A 16,013-nucleotide genomic window follows, 5' to 3' on the forward strand; every position below is an offset into this window, starting at 1 on the left:
CTGAAACAGTTTAACCGTCATCATTAACAATGAATCATTATAACCTACATGAAGTAGGATTTATTGTATTAGACTGCATTAGTTTTAGCTAGATTCAACCAATAAACTGAGTGTTCAGTATGTTCAGTATCTGCAATATGATGTAAAATATGATTATAAAAACATAATAGATTCTTATAGATATATTCTTATACATCCCAACTGTATATAAAATATACTGACCCCACCTCGACCCACTACAACATGTGTGCTATTTACATCAGTAGTAATAATACAATATAACAAAAGACTCTGAAAGGAGCTAAACTGAATTATGAGGACTTTCACTTTTGATACTTTAGTGCTTTTACCTGAGTAACATTTTAAATACAGGACTGCTATTTTTACTAAGAAGTATTCAGATCCTTTAACGAAGTAAAAGTATAAGCAACGTTAGTAACTATGAAAGTAAAATAAAAGTAGAATGAAAGTACAATATTCCCCTGTGAAGCAGAAATAAAAGCATAACTAGTGAAGTGCAAGTACCTTAAAAATGAAACGTTACATGATTAATGAGCTTAGTTATTTTCCAATTACATTTCAAGTAAATGATATTAATATTTCTTCAACCACAGCAGACTAACGTACGGAAGTAACGTTACAGCCTAAAGAACAGAGCTGAGACGTTAATTGAGTGTCCTAGCTAATGTAGGCTGTAACGTTGACTTGGCTAGCATAACTTTAACGTTAGCTTATTCGTCTGTAAGAGTAAGATGGCCATAACTCACCATTAGTTAATGGTGCAATGGTAAAACAGCCCAGTAGGTTATCTTGCCGTTGTGTTTATGTCAATAGTCCACCCAGACGCTTCTCCCTCGGTGAAAACAGGTTGTAACAGAAATATAAACACAAACTTGGCGCGTCTGGAACCGGAAATAGCGCTGTTTCCGGAACGGAATCACCGCAGACAAGAATTCTGGGTTTGACTGTCCCAGTTTGTATTCCAGCCTGTACTGTTTATTAGATTTAACACCGTTTAGCCTAATGATAAAATAAAGCGGAGGAGACGCTTAAAGTAACGTTACAGGCAGCGTAGGCGCACTGTGTCACTATCAAATACTTCCGGCTGCATTTTTCAAAGTAAAAGCCTTTCACAACGAATGACGTGTACATGGGTGTACAAGGCAATAAAAAGAAAAACAACAGTAGCTGCGGTTGCTTTCATAAATATAAATATAAACCCGCGTATATGACACACAGACTTGTAATAACAAACTGTATTTGGTGATGTAAGTGTTGGTTGTATGGTATATCCTTTAATGCAGTGTTGTGGATACGTTTAATATCCTTTCATGGCCTAATTTCATCAGAGGGATCATTGAAGTTTGAAGAAAGTTAATCATAAGGCAAAAAAAAGGCTATACTTTGTTAACAACAATCAGTAAACTTTGAAACAGTCTTTGTATTTAAATTACATTAAATTCACTTTATTATTCACTATACATTCTTATACGTGATTATTTGTAATGTTTTATTGCCATGTAAAGCACTTACATGCATAAATGAAATGCATTTCTATGAAATTGGATCCCAGTATGGGATGTTGTCAATCTAACGATCCTTTTCCTGCTCCTCCCACTCAAACTGAACAGTCATGAATTAGAAAAATGTGCTGTTACCATGGAGTCAGTGCTCTGCAAATCTGAGCTTCAGCAGGCTCATACTGTACCAGCAAGGAAGGATGAAAATGAGAGGAGGTCAAGAGGTGGAACATAACCTTGTAAAATAGGAACTAGCTGTTCACAAGCCTCCAGGGAACACAAAAGAAAACACCACCATACAGTATACAGCCATCAGGTAAGTATTTGTGTTTGTATGTATCAACAGTAGAATATGGAGTGGGAACAAAAGGATCCTTTCAATTTTCTTTAACTACTTTTTGAACATTTTATTAAAAGGTTCTGTACTACATTCAAACAGTAGCATTTGTGCATTCCTTCCAATGCAACATATGACTGATTTATGAAGTAGCTGCGTGCACCAATAAAGTAACTAGGGGCTAGTCTAGCTATTTAGTTGGACAAAAGGCCATTCCTCAACATTTTAGTAGACACAAACTGCTGCAGGTAATTCACACTAATAATACAGAGAAACAATAGTGTGTGTCAGCATTCACACCAACTAGAAAATGCATGTGAATGCTGACAGCTAAAATAAATTGCAAATCACTGCTGAAAATGAAGAAACATGAAATGGCTTACCTGAAAAATCTTCAAGCCCGAATGCATTGCACTGCACTGCTGAGCAACCTTGAAGGTGAAATGTAAAACTGGCAGAGTTGGAAGCTGAAGTGCATTACCTAAAGAAGCTAAGAGCTGAAAGACATTGCCAGAAAAGCTGGAAGTTAAACTGCAATACTGATGTGTAGTTTATTGCTGGGCTTTACCATTTAGGTTTATATGGTTTATAAAAACATCTCAAAATCAGCAAAAGCTTACTACAGTAACTCAGTAGCTGTAGCAGAATAAATAACTCGACATTGGGGCTCCCAGTGGCATGTTATTTCCTTCCACAGGAAAGGAGAAGGAGTTGCTTGATGAGATAAGGTTTTTCCACTTCCCACAGACAGTGTTCTGCTGACAGTGTTCACACCCCTGCAGTTTGACGTACATGGACTTGATTTTTTGAGTTGCTCCCAGAGATTAATTTTCCTGGTTTAAGGTATGTGCCTTTCAACATTCTCAGAATTTGCAATTTATGTTTATCTCTGTCGTAGGAAGGGAAACTGATAAGGGTAGATCGGGGGGTTTGTCTAAACAGTAAGTATTTGAGCAACAAGCCAGATCATCCCATTTCTGGACTGTGTATGGCATCATGGAACTTTTTATTCAAGTTTGGTCCTGCAATGCTTTTCTTTGATTTCTGTTTCAGCGGTCTGTGCAGATAGAAGACAAGAAGAATGTGGGACAGAAGAAAACTGCTTCTTGCTGCAATCATTCTCACAGCTCTCTACTACAAAGTAAATGTTATTTCTCTTACAAATAGCCATTTAAAACCTGTTGTGATATCATGTTAAAATATAAATATATATATATATTCTCTTCTCTTAAAACTGTGTTTTGAATTCCATACTCAATTAAAGGTGACCGCAAAGAGCGCAAAACTACTGGACATGGCCCCAGATGTTGTAGATGACATGTACATTGGATGCCGTGAAGAGGCCATGGAGAAGTTTATCCATTCAGGCCTGTTAAGACAAGAGCTAAACAGAAGTGAGGGATTCCAGAAAGCGTGGAATACAAATACACAGTGTTCAAAGCTGATCCCTGGAGGAATAAAAGAACATACTGCAGCACTTTTGGCATTTGTTAATGGAGATACAGATTTTAGAAACACCTTTGACAACGCAGTGGAGACATTGGGCGTAAACGTTAGCGTCTATGAAGACCACTTCCATTTCAAGTCTCTTCACTTCCTGCTGATGGATTCCATGACGCTGCTGAAACCTAAGGAGTGCAAGTCTCTGTATGTTCTCCCAGAAAGAAAACACACAGCAAAAAAGGGCACAGAGGTGAGATTTGGAGGGTTCACGACAGCTCATTCAAGCTTTAGTGTGCTAAAGCGATGGGAAGATTTGGAGGGGCAAGTCATCTTTAACATCACCTCTTGCTTCTTTGCCATCCTGGGAGACAACATATGTGGTGACGAGAAGGACATGGCACTCTTATCTCCAGCTGAAGTGTTCACTGTGGAGGAGGTACATACCAAAACTGATGCAGACGACTTTGATTACACTGAGATCGTTTTGAAAACCTCAAGACTGGACAGCTCACACAACTGTTACATGTTTTCACGGTAAGACAAATTTTCTTGCTAAAAATGAAACATTTTGCTCAATCCCATGATTATTAACAAACAGTGATCTTGGGATTATAAAGTTGTATCAGATTTCTTTATCAAAACAAAAAAAGAAGAAGAATTGTTTGGCACCAAGTATTTGAAATAGTTACAAAGACCACATAGTTTTACCCAACTGTGTATACATTTAAACTGCTCTTCACCAGAAATAGTCCCTTAAAGTTCCACATAATGAAGAATTTTGAATTATAGCCCTTGAAAACCTAGTCTCAGAACTTTAGTACTTCTCTAAAACCTTAAATATTAATGACTAAATAAGCAACAATCAAATGTTTGAAAAAGAGAGTTTAACACTCAATAGCCAAACTAATCAGCTTCTTAAAGGTTGTGTGGGCAAGAGCGTACGTTTGGTATCTGTCAGAAATAATACATTAGGATTATTAATTGGTTATCGTGTTTTCCATAATAATGTTGATATACCCAAAAAAGCCACATACATTTCTGTATTTCTGCACCAACCCAATAATCACCTATAATGTCCTTGATAAATATTATCTTATATAAAAAATGTTTTATAAAACAAATTTCAACTACCATTTCCTTAGCTCTAGTGTCTGTCTAAGAGAATTATCTGTAAATAAAAACAGCTGAATGATTTTTCCTCACAAGCTGCATGCAGCCCCAACAACCTCCACCAAGAAGGCAGGCCAGCTTGGCTAAAAGTTGGCTAATCACTCGCTACTGCTTGCAAAGCTTAAATACAGTGAGTGCATGGAAAAAACAGAAGGCAACTCAGATGAGCGTTTTTGACATTTTGATCAACTCAGAGCTTCTCCCATCTGGATTTTGGTGGTTGGACAGTAAGAGGACACAGTTTAGTGCTCTTTTAGCGAATTAATCTGGAACAGTTAAATTGAGCGGAACAAAAACAGGACTTTATGCCCTTGTGTGTTGTTGTTGTTGTTGATCGCTCTGATCGCCAGCGCTGACAACATTAGCAAACAACTTTCATCAGATTTTTCATTCAGGTGTTGCTAATTTCTGATTGGTGCTCACAGGCAGGTGGCATCATCTTTTTCCAGCCGAGCCCCGCCCACTTCAAGTGAAATGTTCACTTCATGTAGGACCACCTTGCTCGTAGGAAGAAGCTGCTTGAGAAAAAAGGTTTCCAGGGCCTTTAAGGTATTTGAATATTACAATGTATTCTATATAAGATATTCATCTGTCTCTCTTTGTTTCCGTCTCTCTAGGTCCCCAACTGGTGTCTCCACCCAGATAAAGCCAGAGGCAACCTTGGTGCTTGTGGCTTTATCTCTTTTTTTCTTTAACTGTTGAGCAAAAACAATTAGCATCTCAGACTGCTCTGAGAGTTATTACAACACAAAACAGGTCTTTGTTTGTCCAGGTATCTGTTTCTGCTGTGATGTCTCCTAATCACTGTGTTACAGGCTTTTATAGACTGCTGCACAAATATAGTCATGTCACTGTTTTTTAATTGCTTCTACCATATTTTTACTTTTCTTTCAGCAAAAATATATCCCAATGTCAATATTTTCTGAGATAAGATACATTTTTTTTGGGCGCATTTAATGCCTTTATTAGAGTGTACAGTAGAGAGATGACAGGAAATGAGTGGAGGGAGAGAGAGCGAGAGAAAGAGAGGAGGGAAACAACATACAACAAAGGTCGCTGGCTGGACGGGAGCCAAGTATGTGGAGCACGTGCACCCCAAGGCCACCAGGGTGCCCCAAAATAAGCCGATTTTAGCTGTTAATATCAGCCTTTAGATGTATGAGCTTTAGAAATACATAAACAAATAAACTGGTTGAACTGTACCTTGTCTTGCCTCATACTTTTTACACCCGTATGTCATGACGTTCCGGGACTGACCTTTGAGCATCTTTTCATGTGACAACTACAAGAACAGCAGTGTGCAAACAGTGTAGCTCACTTAACTCACATATTTTAGGTTGCAAATGTACATTTTTAAGTTGAACCAGCTTCCAGTGATTTACTGTGTAGTCACCTGGGGTTTGTTTGCCGTTGTGAGAGTTGTGACAACTCTGTGAGTGTAAACCTGTCGGCCTCTCTACCAGATCATTGAGATGCTGCTCACAGTCACAGCAGCCAGCGGCTGTTGATAAAATACTGTACTTCCAGTGTATAACTGCTTCTAAAGCCACAATATCTTGATTTAGTCTCTTTAGGGTTTGAGTCTGCACCGCAATATCCAAATATTATAATACATACTGTACGAACACTTACTATATACAAAATCATCATACTTACGGTAGCTCTTATAACAGTTCCCAAAAAGTTTCAAAATTTAAAAATGGCACATGCTTTCTCTAACTAACAAAACTTACAGCAGCAAGCACTTGTGAATTTACATTCTGTCATAAAATGCGATGTAGTGTCCAACCAGGATCGTTTAATATCAGTGACACTGTAATAGATTTAAGGGCATTATCACTGGTAGAGCAGCATTAATACTGTTCAAATCCACTGAGTAATGGTCTGATGGCATGAAAATATACAGTGAGTACAGCACGTTATATAATAGCACACTGAATGTAACATTAAACCACTGTCAGAAGCAGCTTAAAGTATATAGTTCATGATGCTGACAAAGTATCTTCATTTCTCTATAATAATGAAAAGATATATGACAGCTATATATCAGAAACACATTTAAAATATATGTAATATAATCACACAGACAGTTAAAATACCTTGGCTCAAACCATCAACCATCAACAGAAGTTCAGTAGAGTAAAATTAATCAAACCCAAGAAAGTAAATACATAAACTGTGTAAGCAATGTATGCAAATATGATGTATTTAGTGACCAAATGTACTATTGAAATGCTGAATACTTTTCTGTAATACCAATGTTAGAAAATACACACATACATGACTGGTTGAAATAATCTTTTTTGGGGGATTTTGCTAAATTGAATTGCCTCACATTATTTTGTCTATTTACACAAACAAGCCCACCCAGATACATTTTAGGATTGTTTTAATAAAAAGCAGCATTTTATAATTAAAAACAAATGAACCTCTAAAATAAACTTCAAATCAATGAAAGGCATTCATGTCAAAAGATATCAGGTGGATTGTTGTGTGTAGTACAACAGGATGACACACAAGTTTTTAATTATTTGTCAAAACTCAATTCAATTTTACTTTATTAATTTTCACCTGTTCACCTCACGCAGTATCTTGTCATGTCTCCCCCATAAAAGCCCTTATAAGCTCTATAAGTAAACAAAAAGCAGTCCAATCAGTATTTGTCAGCTCAAAATTATGTGTCACAGAAATCTAGTGAGCGTTCAGCTGGAGTGAGTCCAGTGGAGACGACTAGGTGTCTTTATTGTTGGGCTCAGAGTTCAGTCTCGGCCTGTGTCCTCGGGAGCAGGTGCTCTTGTCTTTGCTGAGGATGCTGGTGTCGACCCGAGAGAGGGTGCACATGCTGCTCTGGTGACCCGGTCGAAGTCTTGTGTTTCGGAGCTCCAGCTCATCGTAGCTTGAGACCCGGACAAAGGGACACCAGCGGAAAACCCGTTTGAAGCCGGCCCGGAACCTGCACCCAAATCCACCCCTGACATGTAATCATGCTGCTGTGTACGTGTACAGTATATACAATTTTTCAGGTTGTGGGGGAGACTTATTTGCACTCACCTGCTGTTGAGGCAGCAGTAGATGATGGGGTTGTACATGGTGGAGCTCATTGCCAGCCACAGCACTGACAGGTAAACCTGCTGGATGTACTTCCACTTGCTCAGACGCTTGTTGAGACCCGTCACAATGAAGTAGACATGATAGGGCAGCCAGCAGAGGGCAAAGGTCACCACCACTATGATCATCATCTTCACCACCTGCAAGAGAAAGGAGAGAAATATACTACATTGATTAGCAGGACAGCAATCCAATTATACACTTTTCTTATGTATACGAACGGCCGCAGTGTTGCAGTCAAGCACATGTGTGTTTGTGACATAATTGTTTGTCAATTGAACGAAAACGAGGTTGCTGAGACTGTTGTTGTTTAATGTGTAATGTTTAATATTTGAAATGCCTTTTCTGTGTAAAAAACATCGTTGTAGTCTGGGAGGAGGGTTGAAACTGACTGATGTCCCATTGTTTTAAACTTCCAAAATATTCCTCCCTGCACCGTGTCCATCCTCTTCAACTGGAAAAACATCAAATTAAGGAAGCCAAACACTCAAAATGCCATTTCACTGTGATTTTGACTGTTTGAAGCCATGGCAGCTCATTATAGGCCCATCATCTCTGAAGTAGCGAGTATGTTGTCTGTTTTCCTTCATTCTGATCACAATGGCGTTTGCATTTCAGTCCAGAACGGCTGCCGTACGAAGAGAGGGAAAGGTCAGCGGTGACGCACCAGACCCAGCAGGTTCCAGGTAGGATGGATGAGAGAGCGGCACAGGACTCATCAGTGTGTCGCAGGACAATACAGAGCTGTGGGAGGTTAAAAGGAGCAGGGCAGCTATTATACCTCCAACAGAAGCTCATCTGCTAGACGGAGATGAGAGCGACTTCCTCTTATCTCCAGTCCAGATAGCAACTTGTCAGCGTGGGCCTTTGAATCGAGCCTGGCATTGTCTTGTAGCTTTGTTTCCTGACATTTATAAATCTCTTTTATCTCTCAACTCAATTTTGCCTGCAACCTGAGCCTCTGATGATTATTTCCTTCCATAAAGCCCTGTAAAAAAAATTGCAAATGGCAAACCTGCACCTGTCTCTTCCTCTATTTCTGTGCACTGAATGTGTGTGTGTTTGTGTGTGTGTGTGTGTGTGTGTGTGTGTACTCCTAATGTAAGTCTTAGGGGGTAACTCTATTTCCAAGTTACTGTTAGTTTTATTTTGTAGTTTACATTGTTTCTTACTTCACTACACCCATTTTACAGGATAAATATGAGTTTTATTAAGATAAAATTGATGAGTGTAATTTGGCCTTTGTAAAAAAAAAAGTTGCTGGTACATAATTTAGGGAATTATTTACATAATTGAATCCAAAACATCCTCCGCAGCCTGATCCAGTCTCTTTGAATAATCCGACATGTTAACCTGCAGTATTTGTGATGTTTATCAATAAATTGTACTCTTTAGCGTTAATCCTGGGGCTGTCGTGATAGATGCTCGTAATGACAGCTGTGACGACCTTAATCCCTGTTTGACCCGAACCTCACAGTCGCTGCTGCAGAGCACACTGTGAAGTCTGGCTGATGACGTCTAACTACAGCGGAACAAGTGCCTCTGGACACTTCTCTCTTCTTCTTCTTCTAGGCTGCAGCTGTAATTCAACAACAAACTTAAGTTTGCAAAAGTCTACATTAATACATGACAACATAAAGTGCACCTGTACTCACTATAAAAGTAAATTTTCTCAGTTTGTGGTTTTCAGAGTGTGAATTACCTTCACAGCACTGAACTAAAGTGCATGATCGATGCTGTAAGTGGTCCACAGTGTTTTCATGTGTTTTTATGTGTTTTGCTTCCTCCCCAACCAGCAGAGATCTGTTGAGCATTATTTCTGCTGTGGACTGGTGCCTCTGCTCCTGGGAGATTATAATGCTCAGTAAGAGAATACATTAAAGTCTTTGTTCAAGAACAATCTTAACTTGATTCATAATTTACATTTGAGGCAAAACCTTTTACCTGTGCACATACTCTGGTTACAAATACACCAGTTGGTCTCCCCTCCAAAGACATAAACAAAAATAATAGAGAAAATGTGTTTATAACATAGAGTGTAAATTGATTAAATAAAAGTGGCGTTTACCTTCCGCTTGGCTCTGAGCTGCCCATGATAGTTATCAGATGAGTCCCCAGGGATCTCCCCTCCCCACAGAGTCACCCCCACGATGGTGTAAGTGATGCCCATCACCACTAAGGGCAGCACGTAGACCAGAATTGTCACTATGATATGATACCTGCAAAAGTGGAGAAACACATCACCAGTGTATTTATACAAACACGATGAAGAGGAGGTGAACGATGATCTGGAGTTAATGGTAGAAACAACCAGATGATGCATAGAGAACTTTTACATACAAGAAACAAGATTACAGCCCGGCTTTGTTATGAGAGTGATGATGGAGCTTGACATAATCTGGAGAAAAGGGATTTGACTGTCAGCGTTCTCACATGAAGGGGTCGTCGGCCATGCGGGGCCAGGCCACGTAGCAGAGGGTCCTGCGGGGGAGAGCTCGGGTGGTGGAGAAGTAGCAGAGAGGGAAGGCCAGAACCACGGCCAGACTCCAGATACAGACGATGACTCCTGTGGTGGCCTTCGCTGACAGACGAGGCTTCAGGGGATGGATGATGGCCATGTACCTGCAGGTCAGAGGTCACGGCATCAACCAGAGCTATAACCATAAGCTGGTAAATGCAAACATTATAAAAACATAACAGTTTCAGTATGTTGCACTTAAAGGCATGGCCATTATCACGGCTGCCATTGTGCAGAAGAGGTTACTGTGACACTCACAATATCTGTCTAAAGACAAGCTGTTTAATAAAGTGGGTCAATGGTTCAGGAAAATGTCAAACTACTTTTTGAAATCACAGCACTGAAAAGACCTATTAAGTCATTAGTGATGATACTTCTATTATTCATCACTGATTTCTCGTACTCACACACATTAAGCATGAATGCTCTGAAGTACACTCATGTCAATATTCATTAACGTTGTAGTTAATCAAGTCAAATCAGGATGCATTTGTTTCCAGTTTTCCAATTTTTACAACTGAATACTAGACCATGTTTCAAAGTAAAAAGACAGAAAACAACAGAAAATAAGAAGAATATAAACTTTTTTTCCTATGGTATAATTAATTAGGGTCATCACATGTACTGTGTATGTGCATATATTGATCCTCTCTTGATATACAGAGGTCACACATCCTGTCATTTTCATTCAGAGCCCTGCAACAACCCTCAATCTTTAATGTAGGCTATTCTTAAATGAAATGAAGTGATCGTGAAATGTAAATTGTAAAATAATCTGGAGGCATGCAGACACTTTTATAGTAACAGAAAACTGAAATTATCACTTCCACGCCTTCTGTATGATATTATCTTAAATCGCTACCTGTCGATGGCTATCGCGGTCATTGAGTAGATGCTGGCGAACACAGCGGTGACCGGGAAGAAGTTATGAAACCTGCAGTACACTTCTCCAAAGTACCACTCCCCGTGAGCCGCGTAGATGAAGTTGATGAGCGTGTTGAACGCGGCCATCGACACATCGGAGAAAGCCAAGTTCAGCAGGAAATAGTTGGTGACGGTCCTCATCCGCTTGTGCGCCAGAATAATCCAAATCACGATCAGGTTTCCGAAAACCGCCACCGCCAGCACGGTGCTGTAAGCCACCGACCACAGCGCGATGCGCCACGCCGGCTGCACGAACTGGTTGGTCAGATTTCTGGTCGTGTTGGATCCGTCCCGTTCAGAGGCCATTCCTCAAGTGTCCTCAGACGGATCTGTTTCACTCCGCAGCTGGCAGGCGACATAAATCACTTTTGCACCACTGATGCGCAACTTACGCGCCGGAGTGCCAACATGTGACCGGAGAGACAGACAGAGTGGTCCTGATGCTGCCGCTCCCTGCCATCACTAACAGACACGCAGTGGACTATAAAAACACATAAATACAGTTTATCAGATTTCTTTTTTTCAGCCTGGCACCTTCCCTGATCAGGTAAATCTATCAAAGGCTGCCGAGCTCACTTGAGCAGAACATGCAGGCTATATTAAAACATTCATACTTAAATCTGTTATTATAGTATGAGATATAAGCACATTTATGGTTTCTGTTTTCGCAGTTTTTGCTCACAAATGTGCAGTGGTGGAGGAAGTATTCAGATCCTTTACTTTAGTAAAAGTACTGATACCACACTGTAAGAATACTCTGTTACAAGTAAAAGTCCTGCTTGTTTAAAGTACAATCAGGAAAATGTACTGAAAGAATTACAAGTAAAAGTACTCAACTGTGCCTGATATATTATTATACATCTTAAATTATTATTACTCATGCATTAATGAAAAAGCAGGATTTTACTGTTGTAGTTGGTTGTGGTGGAGCAAATCTTTTATTATTTTAGGACTCTAATGATTATTCTCATTATGGATTAATCTGCTGATTATTTTATAATTTATTGATTGAATAGTGAGGACACGATTATGCAAAACTGCACCTTCACAATGCTTTGTTTTGTCCAAACAATAGTCCAAACCTCAAAACCATTAAATATGTATTGAAATTGATCAAATTAAAATTAAAAGGAAAAGCAGCAAATCCTCACATTTGAAAAGCTGGAACCATGAAATATTTGGCATCTTTGCAAGAAAAATGACGATTATCAAAATGGTTGCCCATTAAGTTTCTGTCAATTGATGTTTCAGATGTACTTGTATATACTGCTGGGTTGTTTAATTTATGTTATAAGCTATTCGTATGTTTTGTATGCAAAAATCTTAATTTGTAAAGTAACTACAAAAAGTGCAATATTTCCCTCTGAAATGCAGTGGAGAAGAAGTAAGTGGCATGTATAGAAAAGTACCTCAAATTTTTACTTAACTGCAGTACTTAAGGAAATGTAATTAATTACATTTCATAATAATTTAGTCCAAATGAAGTTACAATAAGAGCATCCATCAGATCAATAGGTGTGTATTTCCTCTTGTCCAGCCCCATGAGACTATTAGCTACTGTTGCTCTTCAAATAAAGACTTTCACTTCTAAACTCAAACGCAAATGTCCGAGCTGTTTCATTCCAAACGAGGAAACTGTCATGTCCGGCATTAAACCTGACTGAGGCCTTGGATGAGCCCGACTGAGGTACATTTAATCCTTAATAGCTGTGTCATCAAAACGAAGCTTATAGCTGTAGGAGTTTTTGTAGGTTGGTGTGTATTATGTAACCAGAAGCTCAAAACAGATCAAGTGTAAAGGCCATTAAATTTGACTTTCTCTGAATGTTTTTCAGTGTAACATTTATGTTCAGAACACATCTCTTCATGTTTCACCTCCAAACTTTTTCTCTCTGCAGGCTGAACAGACTCAACAACAGACAAGAGGGAAGATTGTGCAAAAGGTGACGGATGATCCGAGATATTGATTAAAGTTTAACATTGTGAGGCACAAAAAGGAAACTTTTTAGTAAAGATAATGCTGTGTCCGTAGAAAGATTATGAGACAAAGTATTAGACAAAGGATGCACTGTGCAGCTGTGTTATGTAGGACAACTACAAACAACAAATAGATGTCAGATCAGACTCAGTATTGACAGCTACTCCATATTGAAGGATCAGGAGCAAAGAGTCAGTCAATGTAATTAAACCCACATTTAATGGATATGAGGTTATATTGTCAATGCACAGTGTTTTCCCATCCATCCAATATGACATGAACACAACAATAAAACTATAATTTCTTGAGTTTGTTTGTGGAATAAAACTAAAAAACCTCATTGTAAAGAACACACTACATGTTAACTCTGCTCTGTGCTTAGCAGTACTTGCTGAACATAACGCAGGCTTCATCTGGTTGCTGTTAAAATGCTTTTGTCAAAAATCAAACTCACCACAGAGGTAACACGTCAGATGCTGAAAAGGTTTCAAATTGGGGTCAGTGAAGGCGTCTGCCTCACAGAGAAAATGCCCAATTAGTGTATTTTCCTCCTGCTGGGTACAACTGCCAATTAGTTTAAAGTGTTCCTGCTGCGACTGTTTTTAGGAGCTGCTTTGTGTTGTTTCATGTCCATACTCATATTGTCATGTCCGGCCTTTATAGGTTGGCATCCCCTACATGAACACATTTTCTGAGCGTATGGAAGTAGACAGGTAGGTTCTGATTTTATGGGTTAGTCTCTTTAGAGCACACAAACACACAAACACATACAAGCGATGCACGCTGGGAAAAGACCACAAAAAGGTCAAAAAGTCTGTTTCCTCTCAGCAAGACCTCATTACCCAGAGGCCACCTCTTCTGGGCCACTCCCTGTCTCAAATGTCACTGTTCAAACCTCTTCTAAACACGCCCTGTCCCCCCATACTAAAAAGGTCACAAGCTATTAAGTAACAGCTTATAATATCATTAGCTGCATCAAAAAAAGATTTTTCCCCTATTTCTTATGAATAATTCAGGGATCATTTAATCACAAGGGAGGCGACAGCAGGGGGAGATGAGTCTCTTTGTCTGATCTGCGTGTAACAGGATGACGTTTGATCTGCGTAAAGCAACGGTGAAATTGACTGACAAGAGGAGTTTGATACGGGAGTGCCATCCAGTCAATACAATCCTGTGGAGAAAAGTAAACATATGTGTAGTTTAAAAGTGTACTCAAATACTGTCCTGTAAATGTTTTTGTGTATTTTCCACCACTGGAGGGCAGTGATGTCTCTTCTCGTTGCTATTTGAGGTCATTGTGTCCCGCACATAGACTGTATAAAAGAAGTGGATGTGGCCACCGTGACGTCACCCATTGGATGGTGAACTACCGTTTTGAAGCCTCGAGTTTGGCATTTTGGTCGTCGCCATCTTGTTTTTTTGGAACGAGAAGTGACCATATTTGGACGAGAGGGTGGAGCTAAAGATCCGAGAACCCGAAGACAATATGCACGCCTACCTATATGTAGCTCCTGGCTACACTGTGCAAAGTAGCTGCTAACAAAGTTAGCTTTTAAATGTAACTGGAAAACAGCCTAGACTGCTAACATAAAATTCCTAGACTCCTAGAATGTCTTTTAGTACAACTGAACACCTCGAGGAAGTGTTTGGTTATTATATAATATTATAATTCTTACAATGGGGAAAATTGCACATTGATTGTTGGGCTGGAGAGCTTTTCTGCCATCTTCTTGCAGCAAAAATGAGGGTGAAAAATGTGTATTGTGATTATCAGAAATACATGTATATGAACACGTCCTGGGTACGCATAAATCAAAACTTTAAAACATACATAATTCAACCTTTAAAGCAGAAGCTCAAAGGGAACTGCTGAAAGGTCCTCCAAAATAAAACACTGTCAAAATGTTATCTGAAACTGTAAGGCTTTATTATATATGTAATTAAAGGTCAGATGTCAACAAGTTAAAGGTCAAAAGAGCTGAACAAAGACAGACGTCTCCTCTGCCAGCAGGTGTTTTTTAATTAATTGTTCTTAGTCACTTTGGCAATATAGTTTTCACGAATTTCATGCTGTTAAAGCTTGTTGGGTTTAACTGATATGAAATGAACTGAAGCGAAATGAAATCCACTGGATTTGATTGAACTGGCAGAGAGAAGGAGAGGATGAGAGACAGAGTGGCAGAGTGAACCAGTGAGAGGAAGCAGCTTATGATCAAGTGACTGATCCGACAGGATTACATGTCTAAATGCAGCTTAGCACTTCTCTGAAGAGAGAGAGACTGATAGAAATGGAAGAGACCGGAGGGTTATGTGGAGGGGAAAGATGTGAAAGATGTGAGGTAATAGACATTTTAACATTTACTAGATTAGTGATTCCCAACCTAAGGTTCAGGAGCCCTCCAATGGGTCACAAGATGATTATTGGGACAGGAGAGATGAAGAAACTTAGTTCTTGGATACAAATTGAAGTTCATTTTTCAGATTGGTCTTTAATCTTTATTTCTACGTGAAATATTGGATAGTTTTGCCTCTTAAAGCCTCAAAATGTATTAAAATGACACAGTCTGAAATGTTTAGAGGTGAAAACTTGACGCCTGTGTAGGAGAAATCTTTTGTTGAAGATCATAGAGAGCTACTTGCTCCAACTGCACTTTTCAGATCTTTGATCAGGTTTAAAGTTAGCAGCTTCTTTTTTTCTTTGGTCACCGAAACATTAAATCCACTCCTGCCCATAATTAATAGACTGCAACAACCGAGTTATTGGGAATTGTTTTAGTGTTCCAGTCCAGAGGGGTGTTTCATAAAGCAAGATTACCAGTTAAACCAGGTTTTGTTCACTAAATCAGGCTTATTATACAGGAAATAGTTTCATAAAGGAGGTTTAAAAAAGATTGACCTAAGTTACCATGGAAACTGATCCCTCCAGACAAGCCTGGTCTTGGTAAGTTTTCAGGCAAAAAAAAAATAGAAGCTAACAAACAACATTGATGGCTGTAGCCATTTCTTTTCCTGTGA

General features: G+C 39.2%; 2 protein-coding genes across 3 annotated transcripts; one reads left to right on the top strand and one right to left on the bottom strand.

Moving 5' to 3' along the window:
* The first annotated feature begins 1,701 nt into the window (after positions 1–1,701).
* On the top strand, positions 1,702–5,672 carry LOC139297016 (ecto-ADP-ribosyltransferase 5). Of its 2 annotated transcripts, XM_070919599.1 has the most exons (5): positions 1,702–1,836; positions 2,605–2,700; positions 2,911–2,998; positions 3,122–3,834; positions 5,088–5,672. In XM_070919599.1, exons 3-5 carry the CDS (start codon positions 2,939–2,941, stop codon positions 5,170–5,172), a joined length of 858 nt encoding a protein of 285 aa, XP_070775700.1. In that variant the 5' UTR covers positions 1,702–1,836; positions 2,605–2,700; positions 2,911–2,938; the 3' UTR covers positions 5,173–5,672. The 2 variants fall into 2 exon arrangements, with proteins under 2 accessions (XP_070775700.1, XP_070775707.1); XM_070919606.1 differs by lacking the exons at positions 1,702–1,836; positions 2,605–2,700 and adding an exon at positions 2,778–2,798.
* A 1,528-nt stretch (positions 5,673–7,200) lies between these two features.
* Positions 7,201–11,326, bottom strand: tacr3l (tachykinin receptor 3-like). The gene is made up of 5 exons (XM_070912990.1): positions 10,959–11,326; positions 10,012–10,200; positions 9,647–9,797; positions 7,522–7,718; positions 7,201–7,423 (listed from the first exon to the last, which is right to left on the bottom strand). Exons 1-5 carry the CDS (start codon positions 11,324–11,326, stop codon positions 7,201–7,203), a joined length of 1,128 nt encoding a protein of 375 aa, XP_070769091.1.
* Positions 11,327–16,013: the final 4,687 nt, after the last annotated feature.

Source organism: Enoplosus armatus, chromosome 2 (assembly GCF_043641665.1).
Source record: "Enoplosus armatus isolate fEnoArm2 chromosome 2, fEnoArm2.hap1, whole genome shotgun sequence".
Classification (NCBI taxonomy): Eukaryota; Metazoa; Chordata; class Actinopteri; order Centrarchiformes; family Enoplosidae; genus Enoplosus; species Enoplosus armatus.